This window comes from Protopterus annectens, chromosome 12.part0, assembly GCF_019279795.1.
Source record: "Protopterus annectens isolate FY-2018-M chromosome 12.part0, PAN1.0, whole genome shotgun sequence".
NCBI classification, from domain to species: Eukaryota; Metazoa; Chordata; order Ceratodontiformes; family Protopteridae; genus Protopterus; species Protopterus annectens.
In genome coordinates this window covers 588,657,711-588,685,465 of record NC_056746.1, presented here as the reverse complement: position 1 = coordinate 588,685,465, position 27,755 = coordinate 588,657,711, and the positions used below count along the sequence as shown (strand labels likewise).

At 41.0% G+C, this 27,755-nt stretch overlaps 1 protein-coding gene across 1 annotated transcript in view; it reads right to left on the bottom strand.

Moving 5' to 3' along the window:
- The window catches only part of LOC122816730, a 2,226,031-nt gene that overhangs the window by 1,122,174 nt on the left and 1,076,102 nt on the right, over window positions 1-27,755 (bottom strand). Inside the window, exon 12 of the mRNA XM_044089722.1 lies at window positions 17,575-17,628. Within this exon, the coding sequence (XP_043945657.1) occupies window positions 17,575-17,628 (54 nt within the window). The remainder of the gene's footprint in view (window positions 1-17,574; window positions 17,629-27,755) is intronic.

Below are 27,755 nucleotides of genomic sequence, written 5' to 3'. Positions count from 1 at the left end.
GCAGGCAGGGAGAGGGGAAGGCACTGGGAAAGTGGGATGTGTGTGAGAGGAGGGGAGCAGTCAGACAGAGGATGGTTTGTCAGGAAAGGGACGCTTTGGTGGCGGAGTTGTCAGAGGGGTCCTAGACTGTTGTGGTCTCCTGTCACTCTTTTTTTCTGAGTTGTGGGTGATGGGAATGCCTACACACAAACATTTCTTGCAGGGTAATTTCTTTGAAACTTGAGTACTGGGGAAACAAATATGTGTTTCAGTTCTTTTAACTCAAAAACACCAAAGTGGTAAAAAAAACAATAATCTACAAAATACGGACAACACAGGAACTTAGTTGCTAGTATCCCAGGGTTTATTCACAACTCCAAAATTTTCGGCAGTAGCAGCAAAGTACAGAATGCAGTCACAATACACATCCACATCAGTTCTTTTAACTCCTTACCCTTTCCTGCAAGGATTTGAACAAGCTAGCAGCTGCAGGGGCAAAGTAGAGTTGCCCGAAGGAGCATCCGTGAATTTGGCTTTTATATCCTCCAGTAAGGGCTGCAGCCTTAAACAGAATCTTCTTAATACTGATGCAGATGCAGCTGCTCTGGCAGAAGCTTCTGTAGCATCATAGCTGCATTTTACAGTGTGTCATGCTACTTGAGAAGATTCACTATGCAAGGAAGTAGCCAAGGTTTTATTTTGAGAGTCAGGTAAGTCTGCAATTACCTGTGAAAGTTGGGGCATAAGCTCTAAAGTGAATTTGGTAAATTTATGGTCCTAAATGCTAGAGTGACAGAGGTGTACACTTTTTGCCTACTCTAACCAGGATCCTGCTATCTTTAACTGATGGAAGGACAGTAGTGGAGGGCAGTAATTTTGATGGTTTGTCCAAAGCTACAGAAATAACTGAAGGATCTGCAGAAGGGCATCTGAAGAGAAACTTGCAGTCTTCTGGGACTGTACAGAATGGGCCTGGCTTCTTGGAGGTGGGTGGCTGGGAATCTGCTGCCTGTGAAGCTGCAGCAAAGGCATCAAGGAAGGCAGGCAAAACAGGAGGAATAGCAAATGGGTTGGGGATTCCACTTGTAGTCGCTCATAGTATCTTTTTTGTATTTCAGACACTTGGGTGCTGCCCCATATTAAAGTGGTCTATATTTTTAGCAAGAGTCTACCCAAAGGAAAGGTCTTCCACATCTGTTCCATTGGATTCCTCTTCTGAGGAGGCATAATCCAGGGGGGAGGAATCTGCTAAGAGTAGGCCAGTAATTCCTTCCCAGAGGATGCCTCTTCCTCTGAAGAATACTCTTCCCTTGTCCTTTTAAGTGGGGAGGCAACACTGGGAGAGGGAGATGTAAAGCCTGGGGGAGGCCTAAGGGGCATAATGGTATTGAACAGGCACTGAGTGAATTGTTGCCAGTTGCTAACAGGTTCTTTAGCTAGGGATAAATGTTTGGTGTTTTTCTGGTTTCTTTTTGCCATGGAAGTCTGCCTATACAGAGTAGGAGGCCCAGATGTAGGCTTACACTCTATCAAGTCGGAATCTACCTCTTCCCTTAAAGGAATGTCCTTAGGGCCTTCTGAAATCATGACTCCTGGTTCCTCTTAGACATCTGAAATGGATGCCTGCTCGGCCTCTGCAGATGTGCTTGTGCTCCGATCCAGGGTGGCCTGAATGTCACGCTCGACCTGTGGATCTAAACCGTGAACAAGTCATGTCTCTGGGCTCTCCTCCACTTCAAGAAAAACGTTAATTTCCAGAAACACAGCAGAAGCTTCAGACCTTTGCTTTTTGACCTTCATATTTACACTCTACTCGCTGTCGGGCCCCGAGGACCCCTCCATAGTGCTTTTTGCTAGCAGCTAAGTAGATAGCTAAAGAGGATAATGTACTCCTTAAGGTATATGGGACAAACCCCTGACAAACAGAGCAGTTTTTATGGTCATGGTTTGGGTCTAGGCAGAACAGGTACTGGAGGTGGCTATCCTTGTGTGGAATTTGTCACCCACACTGCCACTTGCCCCTCTTGGATGACATGAAGCATAACCAAAGACAGTAGCAATTAGTCAAAAAATTTCCCCAAAGAGACAGTTATCTGAGGTTGAAGAATCGCAAACAACTCTGAGTCAAACCATACATTGGAATCTAGAATTTGGATCTGGCAACAGAGAAGTTCTGAGGATGGTGTGTGTGTACATCTCTTTTATGGCCGACGTCCAATCGTAGCCTATGTGCGACATACCACACACCCTACAGCAGTAAAAGTCTTTTGTATACAGGCCAACTATAGCAAAGAACTCCCTCATATGAGTACTGCAAAAGATGAATAGAACATCCCCTTAGGTAAAGAATAAGGTAAAAGTGATATAGAAGGACATCAATACATGTAGTGATTATGCAAGCCTGGGGGGGGCAACTTATGACCATACCCCAAACACTTTCTAAAGCCCAAAAGTCTTAACCATAGCTAAGGGATACAACACATCAGAGATATCAATATGCAAGTATCAAAAAGCTACATCTATATCTAAATTTATATGAAAAGACACAACTCTATAAACACCATCACAAACAGTAAAAGCAGAGAGGCAGTCTTAGTAAGAAAAGTTACTAACAGAGAAAAAAATGGTAGTAGCACTCAAGAGTAAAATGGCTACAAAACTAACCACTTTATGTTGCACACTGACAGCCAACAAACTAGAGACCACACAACAGCCTGGAAGAGAAGGTAAACAGCAGAAATGTTAAGTGACAAAAAAGTACTTCCACTTATCACAAACAGAAACTTTGTTGAGCATGTCTAGTGAATGGCAAACGAGATCTGAGGAGATTCAGAAGGGCAAAGCATTATGGGAGAGGAAGTGGAGCTTTCAGGCTTAGGATCAAAGGGTGGTACATCAGAATCTCATCAGCTCTGATAACCCACAGGTTGAAATGGATGGAAAAGACATCATATATATAACTTTGACAGAAAAAAAACAACCGGTCTTACTCATAAAATAAAAGAAAGTAGAAAGCTTTCTCCAACAGGGCTCTTAAGCTGTCCATCTTTTGAAAACTGGTAGTTGAACAACCTGGCCTGCCAAATGAGTGCTCTGTTTTGGTGTCAAAAAAGCTCTGGAGTTTTTATGTCCTAACTGTCCTTTATGGAGCTCTGCTCAAGCTCCTGACAGAGCTTGTGAAAGGTGCCTTTAGCTTTGCAAATCTGGCCAGTTTCAGTTTGAGGTGGGACTTGCACAGCTTAGGCCAGTGCAGTAGTTATTTATGTTTGAACATCTCATATTTCTGGCAGAGGAATCATTCTCACTAACATGTTGCCTGCTTTGGCCACTTCCTCTTTTACAGTGGTCTTTCAAATGCCTTTAAAATTATCTACCTGGGAATTACTTCCTAAAAAAGGATCCCTGTTTAGTAGAACATTTCCTGCTACAGTTAAGACTGTGTAAATTGTTCATGTCATCTTAGACTTTTCTACTAGCCTTTTAAATATTTCCAGACAGGTGAGCCCAAACAAAAGATCCCTTGCCCAGAGGAGCATTAAGTTGTCTGTTCACATCATTTACCAAGGGCTGGATCCTCTGTCATGCATTACTTCTAATCACTGTGCCAGAGGTAGCTGCCCCACTGCGGTCAGCTTTACAGTCACAGCTACATTTGAGTGCATGAGCATACAGCAGTCAGACTTTCTAAGAAGTCTTTTGTTTAAGGGCACCAAATATATTCTCCTTCACCACATCTTCCATTTGTCTGAGAATATAACTGTGTTACTGACACACACAAGTTTGGCAATTCAAGGAAGACAATGTATATGCTTTGCTTTCTCCTCAAAATTTGGCTAGGACGTGTTTCTCCTTATCACTGGGAAGACTATTGTTAGTGGATGCCAGTTTGAACCCCTAACAGTGTATAGCGGAAATCACCACATGGTTACAAAGTTTTTTTTTTTTTTTAAGAAAGTTTTTCAATTTTTCCTCAACCAAGTCAAAACCTATTTGTCCTCTGGGAAGCCTGTGGTTGAGAGTATTTTCAGCGGGGAATTATCAAAGGCATCCCTGAATGTTTACAACTCGATGAAAGACTGCCAGTGTGGTATCCTCAATCTTAGTAGTTTTAAATACCTTCTGTGAATATCTGATGATTATTTTGCCCCTACTTAAAATGTTCCCAACTGAAAATGAGGGTCTCCATTAAGGAGACATTCTCAGGGGAAGAACCTGAAGAAAGCAACTCTCTACTAGTATCGTATCCCACAGGAAAACAGAGTTGACTGAAGTAGGCAAGGTACTCTTTCCTCCTCAATGTTCAAATAGTACAGTTTTGTACCTACCATAAATGTAGATGTTCGAAGATCCACATTGCTGCAGTCCTTACATTTGGGTAGTCCGCTGTCCTCGGTCGGCCCGAATATCAAAGTATAAGGCTGACGTCGGTCAAGGCGCATTAGACTGACATCAGGACGTCAGGGAACAAATGCGCATGACCGACGTCATATCCTCAGTCTTTTCTTGCCCCAGATGTCAGAAGACCCTAAAAAGAAAGGTCAAAACCAAAAGACAGCAAACAACCAACCAACCACCCTTGCACTAATAATATGTACAATATATACAATATACACAATATTTACAACCCAACCCACACAACCGCCTCTAACTACAGACGGGAAGGAGGGAGGGTAAATTGGACTGCAGCAATGTGGATCTTCGAACATCTACATTTATGGTAGGTACAAAACTGTACTATGTTCTTCATCTCACATTGCTGCAGTCCTTACATTTGGGTAGAATCCCAAAGCAGAGGTAAGGGAGGATGGCAAAACTATAAAGAAGCAGGAGCTGCCAAAATGCCCTGTAAAATAGCAGTGGCAAAACCAGCCCTAGATTTAGAGTAAAGTGGAAGGTGATAATGCTTAGAGAAAGTATGCACTGAACTCCAAGTAGCTGCCTCCAAAATATCTTTAGTTGCCACCCCTTAAAAAGCTGTCAAGTGGCAGTAGCCCTAGTGGAATGAGGCCTAATCCCAGCTGGAATCTCCTTACCATGATGGGAATAACAGAAAGCAATGCAAAACCCAATCCACTTAGAAATAGTTTGTTTTGACACAGGCTTGCCCTGAGAACTCAAAGCAAAAGAAACAAATAACTGCTGAGACTGCCTGAACCCTTTAGTTCTGCTCAAATAATATCGCAACTGCCTGTGTACATCTAAAGTGTGCAAAATCTTTTCCCCTTTATTTTGGGGATTTGCATAAAAAGTAGGCAAATGAATAGTTTGGTTTAAAGCCACACTAGAAACCACTTTAGGCATAAAGGAAGGATTAGTACGCAAAGATACCCTATCCTTATGGAAAATTAAGAAAGGCTCAACCGCCATAAGGGCCTGCAATTCAGAAACCCTTCTTGCAGAGGTAATGGCCAACAAAAGCAGTCTTCCATGATAAATATTTCAACTCGGTAGTAGCTGCAGGCTCAAAAGGTTGTAGAGTGAGTTTCTCCAACACAAAATTGAGATCCCAAGCAGGAGTAGGAGCTCTACGTGGGGTCTTATATTCTTTGCCCCTCTAAGAAATTGCTTGAACAAAGGATGAGAAAACAATGGTGGGTCACAGTCATAGTGAGCCGAAATTGCTGCAGCATGAACCTTAATAGAAGAGAAGGACAAACCTTTGTCCAGTAACTCAGTAAGATATTGAAGAGCCACACTTAAATTAGGCTCAGAAACATCAAAATCCTTTGCTGCACTCCAAAATAAAAATCTCTTCCATTTATCTGCGTACACTTTCCTTGTACTAGGCCTTCTAGCTTCCAAAATAACATTCAAAACTTGCTGTGGAAGTTGAGACCCTCTATGGTTCAAAACAGAATATGCCAGGCTGTTAGGTGAAGAGAGTGAAGCTTGACATTGAGTAAATGACTGTTCTCCTGAGACAACAGGTGTGGAATCGAAGGCAAAGGCCATGGAGGCTCCTACCAGACTTCTCAGTAATGGGTACCAGTGCTGTCGTGGCCAATCTGGAGCTATTAAAATCATCTTTGGCTTGTCCTGTCTGACCTTTAGAAGTACCTTTGGGAGGAGAGGCAGAGGTGGAAAGGCATACACATGAAGATTGCTCCAATTGAAAGAAAGAGCATCCACTTTCCAAGCTGTGGGATGAAACCTTTTCGTGCAAAACTTTGGCAGCTGGTGGTTTAGTGGAGAAGCGAACAGATCTATGTCTGGAGTTCCCCATGACACTGTCAATTTCTGAAATACATGAGGATCCAATTTCCACTCGTGGGGATCCATAATTCGTCTGCTCAACACATCTGCTAAGGAGTTCTGTGCTCCCGGCAGAAACCTTGCCGGAAGATTTAGCTGTAAACTGAGAGCAGTCTCCCACAAAATCATTGCTTGCCTGCATAGAGGATAAGAATGTGTTCCCCCTTGCTTGTTAATGTACCACATGACAGTTGTGTTGTCTGTTAGAATCAACACCTGCCCTGGAAGAAGTAAATCCTTGAAAGCTATTAATGCAAACTGGACTGCTAACATCTCCTTCAAGTTGATATGTAGATGTGGTAGTCTGGCAGGCCACGTGTCTTGTATCCACTTTCCATTTAGATGAGCTCCCCAAGCTTTGTCTGAGGCATCTGTCGTTAGAATCTGACTCGCCTCTGGCCGGGTCACAGAGAGTCCCTTGTTTAGGTGACATTCCTGAGCCCACCACAAAAATTCTTTTTGAATGCAAGGTATTATCTGAATGACAGTGTCCAGATCCTGGCAGTGCTGTGTCCATACATTTTTGAGATACCATTGTAGCTTCCTCATATGCAGTTTGGCATTGGGAAGCACCAGAATACAAGATGCCATGAACCCCAAGGCTTGAAGGACTGTCCTTGCAGTCAGCCTGGACTGATGAGACAATTGATGAAAGTAAAGGGAAAGATTCTTTTGTTTGTCCGGGGTCAAAAGGCCATCTGGGATGCTGTATTCAGTCTTACACCCAGAAAGCACATGTCCTGAGAGGGTACTAGACTGGACTTTATTTCGCTCACAGAATACCCCAGGCATCTTAGCACTGCTATCACATATTCCAAATGATGAAGAAGCTCGTCCCTTCCTTGAGCCAGAATCAGGCAATCGTCCAAATAAGGATAGATCTGTATTCCTTTTAGCCTGAAGAAAGCTATCACTGGAGCCAGAACTTTCGTGAACACTCTGGGCGCAGTAGATAAGCCAAAGGGCAATGCAGAGAACTGATAATGAGAAGTCCCAGCCCGAAAACGCAGATACTTCCTGCAACTCAGTCTGATAGGAACATGAAGGTAAGCCTCCTTGAGATCCAAAGTTACCATCCAATGATCTTTGCCCAGCAGAGGTAAAAGCTGTTGTAACGTCAACATTTTGAACTTGGGAATGTCCAGATAAGTGTTGAGGATAGATAAATCCAAAATTGGTCTCCACGTGTTCCCCTTCTTTGGTACTAGGAACAGGCGAGAATAAAATCCTAGGCCCACTTCAGGCATAGGGACCGGCTGTATGGCCCCTATTTGAAGTAGCAGAGAAATTTGTTTGTGAGCCTCTATTCTTTGTTGAGGAGGAACATCTGGCATGCCTTTGAAAGGAGGCAAGGTATGGAAATAAAACCTGTAACCTTGGTGTATGATATCCAATACCCATCTGTCTTGGGTAATTAAACTCCAATTTTCCTTGAAAAGTGCCAACCTTCCTCCCAAAGGTGCTGCCAGACGAGAAGGCTCTGGTAGCTGAAAAGGTAGGTCATTGGGTCTGTTTACGAAAGGATTGACCCCTGCCCTCACCCGAAGATTGTGCAGGTGAACTCCCTGTTCTAGGCCTGAAAGAGCCCTGAGCTCTGCCCCTACCACGTCTAGATCTACCCCTAGACTGGGAATCATAAGAAGGATACGTCCACCCCTTGGTAGGCCAATTTCTACTAAACTTCGGAGGCTGAACCTGCAAAAAATCTTTAACAGTCTGCATAGACTTAGCCTTGTCTTCCATTTTCTTTAAGACTGCCTCAACAGGCGAACCAAACAACACATCAGACTGTAAAGGAGCATCTAAAATCCTTGTCTTAACATGGTCAGATAAATTCTGATCCCTCAGCCAGGCGTGCCTGCGAAGAACTGACCCAGTGGCAGCCACCCTAGACGAGGCCTGTACAGCATCAAAACCACATTGCAAAGAATGCTTACCCACCTGTTCAGAAACATGTACTAAATCTTGTAACTCTTTACACTCAATACCTTCCGCCAGAGCATCTACCTTAGACTTCAATTGAGAAAGTAGATAGTTTTGGTATTTCAACATGTGAAACTGGCAATTCAAAGCCCTCATAGCTAGGGTGGAAGAAGTATAGACTTTCTTTCCCCATCTATCCAAAGCCCTGGCCTCTTTATCTGGAGGAACCGGATTTTTAACAACAGAAGCCTTAACACCCTTAGGCCCCTGACTAACAGTTTCTGGGTCCGCCCTAGGACTCCTAAAAAGATACTTATGAGCTTCAGGTACCCTGTAATACCTATCCGGTTTAACAGGAGCAGGAGGCAAAGAATCAGGATTAAGAGAAGCCTCTGCAAACACATCTTCCACAACATCCAGAACAGGAGGTATAGCCAAAGGCCTATGCTGGGGTAAAAACAAAAATTCCCTAAGCCTTTTCCTGGAATCAGAGAAGTCCTGACCTTCCCACTTAAAATGCTCCCTCATGGAATGAAGAGTCTCTGAAAAAGAAAAATCCTCAGGAGGAGAAGCAGAAGGAGTAGAATCATCCACATCAGAATCAGAATAAGGAGAATACTCCTGCAAGTCTTCAGCCGAAGACTCTGAAACATCCTAAGCCTGCTCAAAACTCCCCAACTCAGGTTCCACCCTAGGTCTCTTATCAGGAGGGGGCAAAGAACCTCTAATTAAAGTAATCAAATCTTCTGCCATTTTAAGCATATGCTTCTTGGGCACAGATCCTTAAGAACTAGGAGTGACACCAACTGAAGCTAAACCTGGCCTGCCTCTGGGAGAAGCCTTGGAAACAGAAGGAGAGGGCCTAACCACCCTAGGAAGGGAGGGGAGTACAGTAACCTGAGAAGCCCCTTCAGCCTGACCTGCCTCCTGAGAGGCCACATCCTGCAATAACAAAGTCTCCCCCTGGGACTCCAGAGAAACCTCCGGCGGAACCCCCGGCTCCACCGACACCTCTAAAGAACCGGCGTCCGGTACGGACGGCTCTTCTTGCCTGGGCTTAGCTGCTTTGTCCTTGCGCTTCTTCGAAGAAGCGGACGCCGGAGCATCCGACGGCATATTATAATTGCACCGCTTCCCGAAGACTAACCTGGCACAATCTAACCTCCTCTTAATAGTGCGCTTATTGAATCTAGCACAAAAGCGACACCCAACAACGTCGTGCTCAGGCCCTAAACAAGGAATACACAAAGTATGATAATCTCTATGCGGTATCTGTTTCCCACAAGAAATACAGTTATTCACTTTTTCTGACATCCGGTAAACCACTGAGGCAAGAAAAAACTAAAATATTCCCCAACGGGGTACTTATCCAACTTTGACTCGGTCTGAAACTCCGAATTCGAAAAATTTCAGAACGCCGAACGGCACTTGCAACGCTGCTTCTGCATCGGACCATGCGGCAAAAAAGACTGAGGATATGACGTCGGTCATGCGCATTTGTTCCCTGACGTCCTGATGTCAGTCTAATGCGCCTTGACCGACGTCAGCCTTATACTTTGATATTCGGGCCGACCGAGGACAGCGGACTACCCAAATGTAAGGACTGCAGCAATGTGAGATGAAGAACATCAAACAGTCACTCTGAGGAGGGTTCTCCTTCTCTCTTCGGGGAAGTAGTTGAAGGCTCTCTAAATAGAAAATCTAGAACACGACCCTAATGAGGGCACTATTCAACACTCTTCAGTGAACAGCTAGAATCAAAAATTGGTGAAAATCACTAGGGATTTGAACATTCCTAGTTTAAGCATCCACCCAAGACAGTCCAAGGCAAAAGCCTAGGGCAAATTATGCTTTTTAAACATTGCTACAATCACTGCCTCCTTATCTTGGATATTGGGCTCTTAGACAAAAACAGGGTAGGAATATCAACAGGAGAGAGCTTCCTAGGGGTCCGTGTCTTGTGCCATGTATTATGGAAAGGAACCAACATTTGGCTGTGATAAGAGTAAGCTTTCCTGCAGAAATGCCACTAACTTGAGATATCAACAGGCTCCAGAGGGACAAATGACAGACAAGGAAGCAGGGAAAACAGAATCCAGAGCTAGGGCAGAAAAGGATTTGACCTCAATGGAGGTGGTTGTAGACTATGAGTATATAGCTTTAATGGTACTGAGCTAGGTAGAGTAGCTAATGTGCCAGGTATTACATTCCCTGCTTCTAATGAAATCAGTTCCAATGCAGATTTTATGAAGGTTGGAGCACATCCTTTACATTTGTAAATTATGTATTAAGCTCCTGACATGACAAGGTGCTAGAGAGCAGTTCTGGCAGATATTTCATTTAAGAAATGCATATGGATAACTGAAGAGTTGCTTTCAGGAACTGCTATGATTAGAACTCCATAAGTATAATTCTCTGCATAAATATGTTTCAGATGCAAGCATCATGATTTTTTCATTACAAGGAAATTTGACTGAAAACTGGAAATCTTGGATCTAGAAATTTGACTTTTCACTCTAGTGGATTACCTAAAAAGTCCGAGTAGGTTCAGTGTACAACACTCCTATCTACTCTTAGAGAAAAGAAAAATGTAACACTTATTTTTCAAGAGAAAACAAAACAGCATGTGAAGGGGGAGAGACAGCAACTGTCAATACAGAAAAAAACATTTACTCCACATTTGTTCCTTTTATGAGAAGAAAACAGGCAAAGACAGAATCAGAAGAGTTGCATGACTCTAATAAAGGAAATAATTAAAGAATAAGAAATGATGAAACAAGCACAGAATAAAATTTCTAACAAAATGCACAAAATAAAATGCTAGTTAAATAAAAAGACCAAATTAAAACACAGACCAGATGCATTGTAAAAAGCAACTGTCACAAAGAGAATCATGTGATGACGTGCAGTAACAAAGCTGGTGTTGAGAAAAATGTGCTTCCACAACTGAAATGCGAGCTTGCAGTAGATGTTGCTATAAAAGCATATGAACAAGTTTTGTTCTAAACTTAATCATGCTTGTAGAACTTTGTGTTATAAAGACATTTCTATGAAATGTACAAATGTAAAAAAGTTTTCACAAGAATTAGCATGTTACCAAACAAACTATGAAAATGAACTGCTCATTGATACTGTGAAAAGACTTGATACAGAAAAATCTGAAAAAGCATCGGAAAAAATACCACAGATTAGACTGCTGGGGGAAAAAATTAAGAATTAATGGACAAACTTTAGATTTTTATAGAAACAGGTCATGAGTGCACTATCTTGTCAGAAAATATTTTTAAACAGGTGGGCCCTATATAGTTTTGAATAACTTTGTGCACATTTTTTTTTTTTTTTTTTTTTTTTTTTTAACAGTTCTGCGCACTGGATAGCACCACTAGGTCAGAAACTGCTGACATGCAAATACAAAAATGAAAAGTTTTGTTTTCTTTTTTAAATACTTGCCTTTAAATAAGTTAATTCTCTTGATATTCTGTCAAAGGTAAAACAAATTTACAGTGTAAAAAAAACTGCATATGCAGACAATTAATTACACTGTCATAAAGATACTGGAGATACTGTGCAGAATCAGAACAATGTCACCCTGCAGGTCTATACTGATTAATATATAGCAAGGAGAAAGAATGTCCCTTATGACTAAATGCTTATGAAGTGCAGTGATACAAGTTTCTAGAAAAGCATCCATACCATTCTGAAGTACACGTGAACAGGAACTGAAAAGAATAGAGAGAGAAGGTGTCACTGACAAGTAATTAATTACAACCAAAAAACGGGCAAATACTGCTGTCTCAGTCATAAAGAAGGATAAGATTCACAATATCTGAATAAATTGATCTGAAGATATGATTATTCACAGGCTAGGGATGAAATCAAAGGAATGTTAAGTTTTTCTCAGTAACTAGATTCATACCTGGAATTCTAGTAGATACGGCTAGCTTAACAAACCTCCAGATGCCTGTGAAGGTGCAAATTCCCAGAACTTCCATTTTGTACCACAAAGAGCAACTGCAGAAATAACCAACGTTTCCAAGGTATTGTAATCAGAAAGTAAAACTATTTAAGAAATTTCTACAACAACAGATGTTTGAGTATCACTGTCGTAGCAGCACATACTACTGGGACTTCAGCCAGATATGGCACAATGGCCAGTCCAACGTCCAGGGCTTAGCACCCCCCCTCCCACAGTTTGGATACAGGCCTGTCCCCAAGGACACCACTACATACCCTGGATAAGGTCAGCATCCATCCATGCCATCTTCAATTCTTTCTTCCCCAAAATCAGTAGCAATAAGCCTTTCTCCTTCATGAGTTAGGTCCTAGGGGACAAAGGTTAGGATCTTATCTGACTTGGGGAGTCCAAAGGCTGGTCCCCAGGCCATGAACTGAGATCCTGGGCTCCCACAGGGTAGCCCTGAGGGGAAGAGAGAAAGGGCATCCCATTCCAACACACAGGAAAGGGGAAGGTGGGAGGGAAACTTGTACCACAACAGTGCTCTGACTGAACATTATAAAGTTTTTACACAGTTGTACTATATTTTCATATAGATCACTACTGCAGCAGCATTTACCACATTAGGCACATTGAATGTAGGTGGCAGAATAGCTTCAGATGAGTTGTAACAAGCCCTGTTTGGTGGTCACTGCAAATACAACCTATGCTCTGAAAGAAACTTTTAGCCTGCAGTGCTTAGACCAGGTAGCAACCTCTAAAATGGCCTGTGCTTCCCCAAGAAAGACTACAGTAGCTTGTGGCCCACTAGTGCTGAGAGACTTCATATGTCTATCCAACGTTTTCATCCAATGATAGAGTTGCAAAAACATAACGGTCCTGATACTTGGAGATTTAGCCTCTGGTTTCTATTTATCTTGCCAGGAAAAGACTCAAATGGGTGATATGAAGTTCTGATGATCCTGGTTTTGTTTAAATAGTACCTTTCGTACCAACAGAAAAACGTAGGAGCTTTGGATTCTCACTTTTTGTGACTCGGAAAGAAAACACAGTTCTGTAGTCTGATTAAGGGAATTTCAGTCACTACTTTTGGCACAGATGACACAAAGGATGATTTTCTTCTAAGGTTAACCAAGTTTTGCAAAATACTAAAAATGGTTCTTTGCATACAAGAGCATTCAGTTCTAATACTTTCCTAGTTGAAGTGATAGCCACAAAAAAAAAAAAGAAAAAAAAATTCCAGTCAAGAATTTTAAGAAGGGTAGAAGCACCAGGTTCAAATGGAGGCTGCTTAAGCCATTCTAGTACAAACTTCAGGCCCTGTGGAACAATAGTTACTTATCTAGGTAGTTTCAATTACAGAACCACTTGAACAATGTTTCACGTGCTACAAATAAGTGCTGGGGTACACAACATTGGTATGCAGGCTCAGATGTCTGAAGGGTGCATCTTTACTAAGGCACAAGCCAAATCTAAGTTTGCACAGAACGTTCCACCAGATGAACTTGATCATTTTTAATTTCCCAATGTTCTACAAAGCTTGCTGAACAGGCTTTACATGCAATGCATATCCAAAATTGAGGAACTAAGCATTCAAGTCTGGTGGTGGCGAGGGGTATTGCAAGTGAATGTCCACCTGAGAAAAAGTCGGATTGGATGGTTTAAACCAGCTGACCCACATCATACTCCTGTGACTGTAACTGTTCCATTGGATTGCATTCAATTCTGGTGTGCACCAGTGAAACTTACATTTCTGGGCCCAGTGGAGCAGTAGGCCTCTTAAGCTTTTCTCATCCCCTCAAGATTTTAAGCATGTCCTCAGAGAACCAATGTTTATAAGGTAAATAAGGTCTTATCAGCCAGGCTGTCAGGCTGTTTCCAGTTTTGTGTGCACTAAGTACCCCAAAGCTGAGTCTGGAAGTTGGCTAAGGAAGCATGTAAAATTTCAGCATGTCAGGCAGGCTTTGAGAATGAAGCCAAGCGAATCTTCTCATGAATGACACAGAACACAGAAGCAGCAGCTCTGGAAACACAATTACAGCAGCATCAAAAACACTCTTTAAACACACACAGTAACATAAGAAGCAGGTATTAAAAGAAGCTTTCAGATTTCTTTATTTACTTATTACCTTAGAAGACAAAAGGTTAACCATTAACTTTTTGTATGTTCTCAAAACTTCAACATATACGCTTGATAATTGTAAAGTCTGAAGTCAAAGTGCCAGCCCTTTCTTTCCTAATTTGTCAAAAGCTTTCCCATCATTGCCAGAGGGAACAGGGTTAGCATAAGCAATCTGTTTAGAAGAAGCAGATTTGGATAAGGAAATCAATGCATGATTTGCTTTAGGGTAAGAAAACAAAAACTTACAAATCTGAGATGCTCTGTATAACCGGTCAGACTTTCTGGGGGCAGGAGGATGACTGTCAGTTAAACTAACAGTGAGAAAAACATTCTCAAGTAGGCAAACAGGAGGAACGACTGCAGTTAGGCAATCAACTGTAGCAATTCATAACACATTTTCTGAGAAACAGAAAGTTCACTCTGCTCCCAGTGAAAAAGGTCTTTAATCTTCAATAAATTCTTAAAAAAAACAAAAAAATAAATCCTCTTCAGGGAAACCAGAGACACTACCTTCCTCAGAATTAGAATGTTCTGAGTTGTAAAACTCCTGAAGTATAAACATACCCCTGCAATGCCTGTTCTTACCAACAATGTCAAGTCAGAAAGACAGGGAACTCTTTTCTTGCCTGAAGTAGTAGTGGTATGGAAAAGGCATTAATGAGTTCCTTAGCAAATCCTCCCTGTGCACAGAAATGGAAACAGAAGGCAATATTTTCTCAATATATCCTCCTTGTCCTTAGAAACAGCTAGAGGAGAATTCAAGATTTTCTCAATATGACCACTTTTCTTAAAAAACTCCCAAGAACACGACTGACGCTTAATATGCATACTCATTCTAGATTTAGAATCCCTATTGTAGCTAAGTGAAAAACCTTCTCCTGCTTCTTCCCCCTGAAACTGGCAAGAATGGTTTTCCCTTGCCCACCAAGGACATTCCTGCAGTTGCAAAAGATATGGTTAACCTCTGATCTATGATGTCTGTAAGTGCTACAGCAGAAGGATCAGAGGAAAAAAGATGAACAGTCTTGGCCAAGGCACAACAGGAACCCGCCTGACACCCAAAGACTCCCTGACAAGTTACTTTTCCTTGCAGAAAGGGGAAGGTAACCCCGGAGACTGGTAACTACTCCATAGGTTAAGCCCAGAACGACACCTCAAAAATGACAGCAGAGCCTGAATAAGTTAAGTAGAGAACAAGTGGTTCTGGGTAACTAAACCACAAAAGTCCCCCACAAGCAGAGTATCCAATGCTTGGCACAAGGCTAAAAACATTTACTTAAAAAAACACTTTTACAAAAGTACTTACACATCATAACTCCCTTACAAATGCAATATCTTTCTCTCACCTGTTTACTCACTATGTGCAACTTTCATCGCTCATTATTTCTGTAGCAGTTACGGATTTTATGGGCTCAGGTTGCTAGCCCAAGGCCCAACTCTCCACGGAGGGTACACCGCATACATCTGCACACACACACCTAGGGCCAATTTAGAGTGCCCAATCCACCTACTGCATATCTTTGGAATGTGGGAGAAAAACAGAGAACAAGGAGGAAACCCACACAAACGCAGGGAGGACATGCAAACTCTGCACAGAAGGCATCCCAGCAGAGAATCGAGCCGGAGAACCTCTTGCTGTGAGGTGACAACACTAACTGCTACATCTCTGCACTGCCCTTTACAAATGCAATGCCAGTTCAAAAACATTTAGAATCCTAATGAATATAACACTACAGTGAAGAAAAAGACAAGTTTTCCTCAGAAAAATAAAAATAATGGAAGATGTTTTTTCCCAACAGGGAACGTATTGGGCCACTCTTGAAGGACTGTTAGCTACCGGACAGTTCCACAGGGTTTGCTGAAAGAGTGCACTTCGGTTGCAAAAAACCCTTCACTACTTTGGTGCTATAACTTTTCTTTTATATATAGCTCCCCTTGAACTCCAAATAATTATACCATGTGAAAAGCCACTCTTTAGCTTAGAAAAACTGGATGGTCAGTGGGGGTAGGATCCAAATAACAGACTACTGTAACAGCGATCTAATGTTGATCATATGACACACCTTGCCACATGCCAACCTCTAGTAAGCTGCACAGTATGAAATGTTAGCATGATCAACTGGGTCCTCACCATAAAACAAACCATGCTCCCATCTTCAGTTGGTGAGGTAAAAATTCCTGTTCTATTCCAACTCCCAGCTGCTACCTGAACTCGGGACTACATCCCTTTTTGCCACTAGAGCTAGTAAATGGCAGTTTTCTCCACAGTGCACATAAACCTCACCATCACCAACAACACAGGGCGCAGTGAAACTTAGTACACCAATTTGAGCAGTCACAGCCTCTGACATCACGCTCCTATACCATGCCAAACTAGAGTCCATATAAACTTTAATTTATTCTCTTCAGGGAACTTCGTAAGATTCTTGCTCTCCTCTTCAGATTTTTCTCAAATTACCTGTTTATTTTTGTTTTTCTTTTACCAGATACCAGAAAAAAAATAAAGATTCCAAAGATACTTCAGGTTTCAGCTTTTACTACTTTACAAGGGACTCCATAAACACCTTGCACTCCCCGGACTTACAAAAAAATTCAGATTTCTCCACCCACTACAAGAGTCACCAATCAAGCTAAGAATTTCTGTCCTGCAAAGCAAACCAAGCAACTACGTGAAAGCTTTACGATTACTACACTTCACACCTCTTATGGTTGAAATGTATGCAGTGCTCACAAGAATCTACATAACGCTCTTCATGTGAGCAAAAACACATCAGCTAATAAACCTCAGGCAAAATTTGCCCCCCCAAGAAAACTTGCTAGTTACTCGTTCTGTGAAAATTATTAAATCAGAAGTGCCACAAAGTGCATACAGAAAGCACGAAAAACATCACAGCAACAGCAATGCAAGCAAAAACCAATACTTGGGAAAGGAATCATCTGACAAACTAATGATGTGATCTGAGGGACCATTACCTTTTAAAACTAAAAGAACATAGGAACTTTGCAAATTCTGTCACATTTACGAGTTTCTTGATAACAATCTCGACTTAACTTGATAACCATGTACTCTTTTTACAGATGTCGAAATGCTGAAAGATCTAGTGAGAAAAAACAATGACTATCTACAGATAATCACATTTTTATTAAGAAACTCATACAGCAATGTTCATGACTGAGACATATACTCAATCAAGTGAGCATTCATTTCTACGAACTTTAACTCCAGGCTAGGGTTAATCAATTGTAGACACTCAGGAACAACATTTCAGAGCTTACTAAGTTATGTTTCATGTTATCATTCATCATCATCATATAGTAAAACAATGAAGTAACAAACACTTACTTAAGCGTGTCCGTTGCTTTTACTACTTTTAAGTAGCGAACAAGTTCTCTGTATCTACAAAAAAAAATAAACAAAAAAATGAGATAGGAACAATTTTAATTCTGTCATATTTCACAATGTTGACATTATATATTTCAGCTTTTTAAAATTAGATTTGAAGAGAAAGCACCAGCTCCAGCATTAAATGTCCATGCATATGGTACCCAAAATACCAACAAAATCTCAGAGGCCTCTACAAAGGACAAAAAAATAAAACCATATACAACGCTGCAGACATTTTGTTGATCCATTTTCTAGTACAGATAAAATTTGTACTTCATTTCATGGGAGGATGATTTATTTATTTTAAAGCAAATCTGTTCATTGTATGAGCTCTCCACTGCAATATGACTTCCCTACCACCCTTCCCAATGTGACTCAAAAACATGACACCAAGGGCCTTGTACAGTTTTACCAGGGTGTTTTACCCTTCCACGTTGAGGCCATCCATCTGCCAATCTTACTGGCGACTAAACATACCTGTGGCAAACCATGAGCAGTCCCAGGTGCTGCCACTGCATTGTCTGCCCTTTGTGTGCAGATGTCATGTAAGTACCTGGGCAGGCAATGTGGTGTGGCCTGCACAAACATCCCTAACATGAAGGCAGGCACACAACTACCTATCCCAAACACAGACAAGCCACATCAAGTCCTTGCTTCCACAAAGATTTGACCTTCTTGGGAGGGTGGCCTAATGGTTAAGGTGTTTGCCTTACAAACACAAAGTACAGGGTTTGAGTCTCATAGGGGATAATTAGCTAGGCTTAAAATGGCTCGCAAGTGCAGTTAGCCTAGTACTAATCTATGAACCTATCTATGAGTAGCTAGCCCACATTTGCATGCCACCCACACTCTCCTTTCTTCTGGGAAAGATGGTGCTGCTTCATTTCTTTCTCACCCTATGCAAGCTTCAGCAAGCACCTCTGCAACTATTTATACATGGGTTGCCTGGGTCGCAGTCAGTAATTTATCCATATACATCATGGAACTATCTGTTTTTACATTTCTGATAAATAATCTTTCTGTGATTAACAATAATTTAGCTGAACTTATTTTTTTCTTGTTTTACAATAATAAAACATTCCTTGTGCAGTATGGCAATTCTTTAAAATGTTAAGCTTTAAGGGCAAGAAAAGTATTTCATCCATTGCACAAATACATTTAGGTCAAAAGTTATTTTTCCAAATTTTATTACATGAGCACCTTACAAGTAAGATACTGAAAGTGGGAAAAGAAAAACAAAAAAAAAAAAACAATGCCACACAGTATGCAACCATCATACACAGCTGCTCTTTCACGTGTTTGTAGGTAACAGGTTAGCTGCACTTGAGGGTCAATTTAAGCCTAGCCAGTTTCTCTTTGTGCACAAATCAACCTATCTCATTTGATTAGAGACTGGCCTTACCCATTCCATGGTTGATAATTACATATTACTCCTAATTAGAACAACAGGGATCATACTATTGAGGGGACTCGTACATGAGATAAAGCATTCAGGAGCTGCCCCTGTACATCAGTAGTACAGGGAGCAGTCCTGGGGTAAGTTTTCTGTTTCCCCTTCTAAAGATCTAAGTTGCGGTTGAATATGGACAGGGATGAACTCTGTTTGAAGTGGACGGGGAGTCTGTTCCACAGCAGCATTATCAATATATACCTGTCCATCCAAACCATTCCGATGATGTAGCAGAAGAGGTTTAGCGCCCTAGACAGAGTATTTCTGATATCTGACTTGCTGATGTGCAGTAAATCCATTAGTACTTGGTCAGAGGTTGCCTTGTATGCCAGACACAGGTTACCTCTTAGCAGTCTATAGGATACCAGGCATACTGACAGGGCTTTGAGTCGGTCCATGTAGGACATGTTGTTTAGGTCTTGTATCCTTTAAGTAAGGTATCTTTGTGGGCATTCCAGTTGATGCAAGAGTCTGGAGAGATGCATGCCAAAGGGGGCATTATACTCAATGATTAGCCTAATGAGGGTTGGGTAAAGGGAAACAATGACATTCCGAGATCTAAGCACTTTCTTCTTTGTTTATAAGCTGCCCAATATAGAAGGACTTGCTTGCAACAATTGAGACATGTTGGTCAAAAGTCAGATCACTGTCTACATAAGTTCCCAAGTACCAAATGAGTGGGTCAACTCTTAGGGGGTGTATTGTCAATGTGGTAGCTCCTCCGCAGTAGATGACTTCCCAAAGGATGGAATGATACATTTTCCAGCTACTCCCCAAACCTCTCAAGGCACCTTGGAGCCCTCCCTATAGTTACACACTCAACCACCTTTTCAATACAAGACTGCAAATTATGTGGACCTTAAATATTCTTCCCTCAAGTAGAAATCATGACCCCTACCGTCTTCAATTCTGTACCATTAAATTGCACACCTTCCATGACATTGTATCACATTAATATTGGTGCTCCTTTGTTCCTGTTCTCCTTGTACATTCCCAGTAATATCAGCATTTCTTTGTAATCCATATCCACAATTCTAATTACAGTCCACAGGTACATACAGGGCACATTCATGTAATTCAGTGGATCAATTTCCTGGGTGGAGACTGGGAAAACAGTTGTGTGACTATGCTTAAGGGTGTGCAAGGTATCCAGCTGACATCAGCCTTTTGTGGAAGTGAGAGACAGTACAGAACTATAACTTGGTATGTTCCACCCTTGGGGTGTTTGTGAACATAGAGGTGGGGAGTACTAGTCAAAAAACACTCCTTTGGCAGCAGTATGACTCTGCTCTGGGATGCCTCTATCTCCTTGCTGACACCAAACATGGTCAGAGAACAATGGGATACGAAGAAAAGTTCAGTAAACCTAGCAGAGGCACAGAAGTAGACAATGGTCAGCAGTGAGGGAAACAAAACAGCACCATAAATAAGGAAGGGAATGGATGGTCCAAGTTATAAGAGGCTTATGTAGCTAGGCATAATCATAATAAGAGGAGGGAGATATCAAAATTCACTGTACTGATTTGGATTAGAATGAGTGGTGGGTAGAACAGAAGCATAGCAAAACGAAAACGGGATAGGACTAGGGATGGGATAAATATCTTAAAATGAAAAGAAAGGGGTTTTAAGAAGGTCTAGGAAGGACAAAAATAATAGTATGGGAAACTGAAATGGGGGGCAACAACTGAAAGGCAGACTCAACACATCACACATTTTCCTCACAGGAAATGCCTTTACATTAAGAATGGTTGAGCCCTGAAGAAAAACTACAGACATCTGTAGATAAACATGCAACACTACAGACATTAAGGTTACACCCGAAAAGATGAAGACTACAATAAGCATTAAAAAATCCTGTGACTTTGATTGCCAAGTCCAAAAATGTGGCTATAGAATGACTGAAAATCCAGACTGAAATATAGTAAGCCAAAGACTGACATTTCTCAGAATATTCCCTTTCCTCAAAGATATGGTGATCTCGAAGATGGCATATGTCACAAAAGGAAATACTGCCAGCCCAGCTATCTGGAATTTTGTAAATGATAATGTCATTTGGGAATATCAACATGATCCATATGCTTGTATTACAAATGTATTAGAACTGTATGTTACGTGTATATCAAATTGCTGGTACAAGAAGTGTGCTGAAAAGGGTTTGCAAAGTACCAGAGTTTAAAAAATGTAGCCACAGTGTACCCTTCTGGAAAATAACAGAAATGTGCCTGCAGTATTGTAACTGTTTAGATGTATATATTTTAACAATGGAAACTGGAATACAAGACTTAAACTTCAGAAAAATAGCTGAAAATTAAATTACTTTATGGCCACGTAATAAAAGGTTATCATCTTTTAGTTTCAGTGCAGTAACAGACACAGTGTCTATAACTAGATGTTATCTGTGTTGTCTTGCAAGTGTTTGTTTTATGACTTCCCAGCAAGTACCAAGATATGAGGAAAAGCCCTCATGTATGTATTTTCACAGGTAAATGCTAAATGCTTCCAGCTGCATCAATAGTTGTATCCCAATAGTTGGGATAGAGTCAGATGACAAGAAATTATGTAATTCTGCAAGCTATCCCAGCAGTAAAATTTGAGATATTAATTTAAGAACTCTCTGAGAGAGACTCAGCATTCTGTATTTTTCTTTGACCTGACAACATCAGCTAAAACACCCACTCACCACATCTGCCTTGCTTGCTCTGTAAGTTAACTCCGATATAATTCTCTAGATATAGTCAGGAATACAGCAAAGCTTAATTTAGATGTTTTTCTTTATTTGAGACTGTTTAAAATATTTCCTGGGATTTTGAACTCTGATGTTACTGTGATTATATACTGAGTATTTTCTTGTTCTTTTATTACTTATTATTAAATGCATTTAAACCTTTCATTGTGGCTGACATTTGTGAGACATTTTTTTAAGTTCTGAGAGCACCTGCATATTTATTTGGTGACACTGGTGACAGCATTGCTCTTGGTCAAACTACCATTTGTATTGATAAGTAACATAACACTAAGATTGGACCCCCTTTGTTAAGGGCCTTAAAGTAGCTGATAAAGAGTTGGCAGGTGGCAGTGATAACTACCTTATAGCCTGGGCAGAAGGTGGCATAGCTAGTAAACCTGTGCCAGCCTTTCCCAGGTGGGTGTGTGTGTGTGTGTGTGTGTGTGTGTGTGTGTGTGTGTGTGTGTGCGTGTGTGTGTAAATCAAACCTCAAAGTGTGTGTGTGTATGTTTGCTACTTGGGTAGGGACCAAAGTACTGGTACAGAGAGGGTGCTGGAGGTCTTGGTTTGGCCACTCAACTGAGATCTCAACTCTATAGCTGTACTAGTGAGAGGGGGACTTGCCCCACTCATTTATGGAGTGCAGGGAGACTGCCCTCCAGTGGAAAAAAAAAAAAAGATTTATATTTGCTCTTCTGCTCCATTTTCAGTCTTTTGGGATTCTGCAAACCAGATCCCAACATTTAAACAGGGAGATAAAGACCACAGATATTAGCACTATGAACTTTACAAATGAAATTCAAATCTAAGGAGGGTCTTTATAAGATTACAAGACCAAGCTAGTGGGGTTTCATTGGCTCTATAACTATCTAAAGATCATATAATGCAAAAATAGCAAATTGACAATAGAAAATGTCAAAAAGAGTCAGAGCACTCAGCTATATGGGTAAAAACATCTGTTCGCAAAGTCAGCAAACAAGATCTGAGGGAGTTACAGGAACAGATGCATTATGGGAGAAACAATTCTTAAGACGCTCAAGGATGGAGTATTAATGTTGCTGGGTCTGTTCTAAGAAGCAGCTCCAAGGACCCATTTGTCAGATCTGGTGGAATGAATGAATGGGATTAATGTATTTTCATTGCAGTACGGTACTAATGTGTATCAAGCTGCTTGTCCACTCTAATATGGCCCTGCTAGTGCTCCAAGTCATTAAGTTCCTTTAAGATTTTGCCTTCCTATAATCCTCTGCACATTAAATCTCCCCAGACTCTGCATACTCATGATATAAGATTATAAATTATTAACAGTATACAGGAGATACGGACAGAAGAGCTTCAGTACAATCAGACAGGTCCCTCAGGAAGAAGTGACAATTTGGATGGGGAGTAGAAAGGGGGATAATATAACAGATGAATGAAAGGATCCAGTGTTATGGCAAGTACATAATTTCTGTAGCCTATTCATCCAGTTTGCCTGCTATGAATGATGGATCAGAACCCAAGCTACCTGAAAACCATGGGTGGTTTTGTGACAGGATACCCTTAAGGACTGTAGCTGCAAAGAAAGCTCTGGATCTGATTATATTCAGTTTAAAATAAAATGTTTGGTAAAGGTGTGCCAACTCAGACCAAGTTACTGCAGCACAAACTTCATCCACAATAGAATTCCTGAGAAAGGCTGCTGAAGCAGCATGTGAGCCTATGGTTTAGCTGGTAAAGATTTATTCTGCGATGTGTATGCAAATGACATACAACTGGATATTTATTTGAACAAGTTATCAAAGACACTTTTCATCCTAACTTGTAGAAGAGGAGATGAACAACTGCTTAGCTTTTCTCAGTGGTTTTGTTGTGTGGAGATACATAAGCTGTCTATGAACAACCAGGGTGTAAAAAAATACACTCTTCCTTTGTTAAAATGGTTAGAAGAGAAAACAGATAAATTACAGGTTGATTCAAATTGTTCGCTGAAGCAATCCTAGGAATAAAGGACATATTAGTTTGAAAAGATACTCCATATTTATGGAGATTCAAGTCTGGAGGACACGAAGATAAATTTTAATTCTGAAATTCTTCCACAGATGTAGTTGCTACTAACTGCAAGGATTTTCAAGACGTAAATCTTTGCTGTGCTGAAGATACTGACTCGAAGAGCGATTTTCATTAATGCTTATAAGGCAAAATTCAGGTCTCTAAGTGGAACCAGGTCCTTTATTGGAGAACATACGAGAAATGTTACTTTCAAAAAGGTCATGCATAATTTGTGAAAGACAATGGAATCAGAGTCAATGCCATTATGAAACTGGACATTGATGCCTATTGTACTTTGTGGGGTAAATTAAGCCTGCATTGAAAACATCTGAAAGAAAGTGAAAGATCAGTATGTTGGCTGGTTGCCCACACAGAAAAGTTTTTTCACTTGCTTTCAGAAGCTCTATGACTGTATGAGAAGCAAAATGGATGAGAAATGCACTCAGATAATAAAGGATCTTTGCAATCAAGGAAACTGGGGAATTCAAGTGAGTAATGTCAGGCCAAGTCAAGGTGAGGTTGGTTGGATATTTATAAGAGCAGATCTGGGCGAAGATCTAGATGTGATGGTCGCTTCTTGATGTGAGGCCCGAATGAGGGAAACTAAATTTTCCATGGCCGACTTGAAGAATGATGATTACAGTGGCTTTGCATGCTTTTGATTTCTGTAAGAATATGGCCTGGGTTTGGTGGGGAACAAAGGGACAGTCCAACAATGTTTTGTTGGAGTGAAGCCATCAAATCAACTCTTCCCTGCAACATTTGGTAATCAAGACCAAATGGGTCATTAGTTGATTTAGTATGGGCCACTGAGACTCTAGAAGCCATTGAAGAATTCGCATGTGATATCTCGCTAGAGGGACTAGAGTGATACAGGCTGCCATCGACCCTAGAGTTTGAAGGAGCAGTTTTGCTGGTACTTTGTTCCTGCAAATAATTTGACTGACTTGAAAAATTATCCTTTGAAGCGTCTCTATGGGAAGAGACGCAATGCTTGTGATGTTGAACATCGCTCCAATGAATTCCAATTGTTGAGATGGTTCTAGATGGGATGTTTCGTAATTATAGTGATGCCTAAGTAAGACAAAGGAGAAGAGCATAGTGTCGACCTTTTACGAGAAGACACCTGGTGGCAGCTGTAAGGAGCCAGTCTTCTAAATATGGAAATACCTGGAATTCTTGCAGTCTGAGATGAGCTGTTACCACTACCATGCATTTGGTGAATACCCTGGGGTCTGTGGTGAGACCAAAGGGCAGTGCCCTGAACTGATAGTGACTGGCCCCCAGCAAGAAGCACAGAAATCGTCTGGACCGTTCGTCCATCTTTATATGGTAATACATGTCCTGAAGATCTGTTGAGCACATCCAATCATCTTTTCCAAGAACGGAAGAATAGAATGAACTGTGACCATTAGAAATTTTGTTTGTTGAAATGATTTGTTCAGCATACTGAGATCCAAGATTGGTCTCAAGTCCCCTATCTTCTTTGGCACTAAAAAGAATCTTGAGTAAATTCCAGATCCTATCTGTTCTGGGGGGACTGCTTGGATGACTTTGGTGGAGCAGTTTTAGTATTTCTAAGACTGCTGTCTCCCTGTGACTGGTTGAACATTCCAGACTTTGATTACACTCTTTGGTTGTGTTAAGAAAGGGATTTTGTATCCTCTGGTTATAATCCTCTGCACCCAACTGTCCATTGTTATCCTTAGCCAGGCAGATAGGTGCAGGGATAACTTCCCCCCCAACTATCTGCAGAGGACGGCAGTCCAGCCTCCTTTCAGGAATGCTGATAGGAGTTCCCACGGAAAGAAGCCCTGGAACCCTGATTCTGCAGACCACTTCGGTGTCTTCCATTATTACTTCCCCCGCTGCCCCGGGAGAAGTTGTTGCCGCGCAAGTCTTGGAAAGGCCCTTACGATTTCTTGAACTATAGCCTACCATTCCGCTGGTTCCTGGAATACGGTGTTGAGGAGTGGAAAAGTGTATGCCCATGGCAGAAAGTCTTCCCATCTTTCTCATACCTGGCTACAGTCTCTAACATTGGGACCAAAAATGGATGTTCTGTCAAACAGAGCATTGAAGAAAGAAGACTAAAATGGCTACACAAACTCACATAAGCACATCCAGGCATGTCTCCTGATGGCTATGCCTGAACCCTCTGCTCTCGTCATCCCTTCGCGGCATGTGCAATTAGCCTCATACACAAGTTGGAAATCGAATCAAGGGTGACAAAATCAGGAACCACTTTCTCTCAAACTCCTTCAGCTTCTGCTCCTGATAAGAGTATCTGATAGCTCTTTAATCAGATCTCTCCGTAGTCTGGTAAAATGTGCCATGTAATTTAATGACCTGGAATCGAAGGTCGAGGAGGCATAAATGTGCTTAGCAAATCTATCCATAGTCAAAAACAACTGGCAACTTCACTGAAGACTAAATCCACAAAGTTTAATGAAGCACTTTTCATCCAAATACTTCTTTGAACTTCATCAGATACTAACATTTACAAAAATGAAGTTTAGTCATGTTAAACCATGATTAAAATCAGCTGTCTCTCCATCTTAAAATTTAAAGGAACAGTAGTTAAAATAGCATTGTGAACATAGTATGCATTTTCCTGTTCTTTAAAACTGCCTTATTTAACAAGCAAGTGAATACATTTATCGCAGCAGCAATATGGTAAAAATCATATACAAAAATTGTGTAAAAATGTAAAGAGTCTCCTCATTTATCTAATCTTACATTATAAACATTTTCATGCGAAAAATTAATAAGTAAAACATAATTTCTATAATGTTGTTGGGCGGCCACGGTGGTGCAGCAGTTAGCGTTGCCGCCTCACAGCAAGAGGTTCTCCGGTTCGATTTTCGGCTGGGGTGCCATCTGTGCGGAGTCTGCATGTCCTCCCTGTGGTCGCGTGGGTTTCCTCCAGGTGCTCCGGTTTCCTCCCACATCCCAAAGACATGCTGTAGTGGATCGGACACTCTAAATTGGCCCTAGGCATGAGTGTGTGTGTGTGCGTGTGCCCTCTGTGGAAGGTTGGGCGTCGGGCTGGCAACTTGACACTGTAAAACTCCACTGCCAATCATGAGCTGACAGGTGATCCACTGTGGCAATCCCTAACCAGGAAAAGCTGAATGGAAAAGAAGAAGAAGAATTTTAATAATGTTGTTACTACAGTATTTCATCTCATTAAACTTTTCCGTTTTAAACAACATGTGATAGAACATGTCGTTCAATCCTGGAAAGTTATAAACATTGAGACGAATTTGCCAGAGCAATTCCAACTTTTCTAATAATAAGGTGAATGGACCCCCTCTTGGATTACTGTCCGCTTGATCAAGTATCCAGAATTTAAATGCATGTTCTGGATATTGTTCTATATGCTTTGCTAAAGCATTGACCAGTTTGTGTTTATTAATACAATATATATGTTCGTATATGCAGTCTCTCATTCTATGCTCAGTTTTACCGAAGTAGAATGAATCTCAATTTTGACATTTAGCCACATATACGTTCATTTTGGATATGTTTATGTGCAGTGATGCACCTACAAGAATGTATTTGCAATAGGGGCAACTACCACATTGTTTCATCCCTACTGCATATGACTGGATCCTGCACTCACATTCAGATATATTCTTGAGTGTTCTACCCTTCCTAGTAATGAATCTTGGTTCTGTACCCAATTTGTCCACTATTAGTTTACTATTCCAATTATTATTCCAATTTTTTTATCAGTATGTTTTTTTATGTGACAATAATCAAGGTTAAAAGTTGTAATATAGCTTAACCTTAATTTTAACTTTTACAACACATCACAATGACCTATATTACAACTTCTAAACTAAAAAGTTTAATGAGATGAAATACTGTAGTAACAACATTATAGAAATTATTATAGAAATAACATGCAGAATGCACTAGCTAAACATG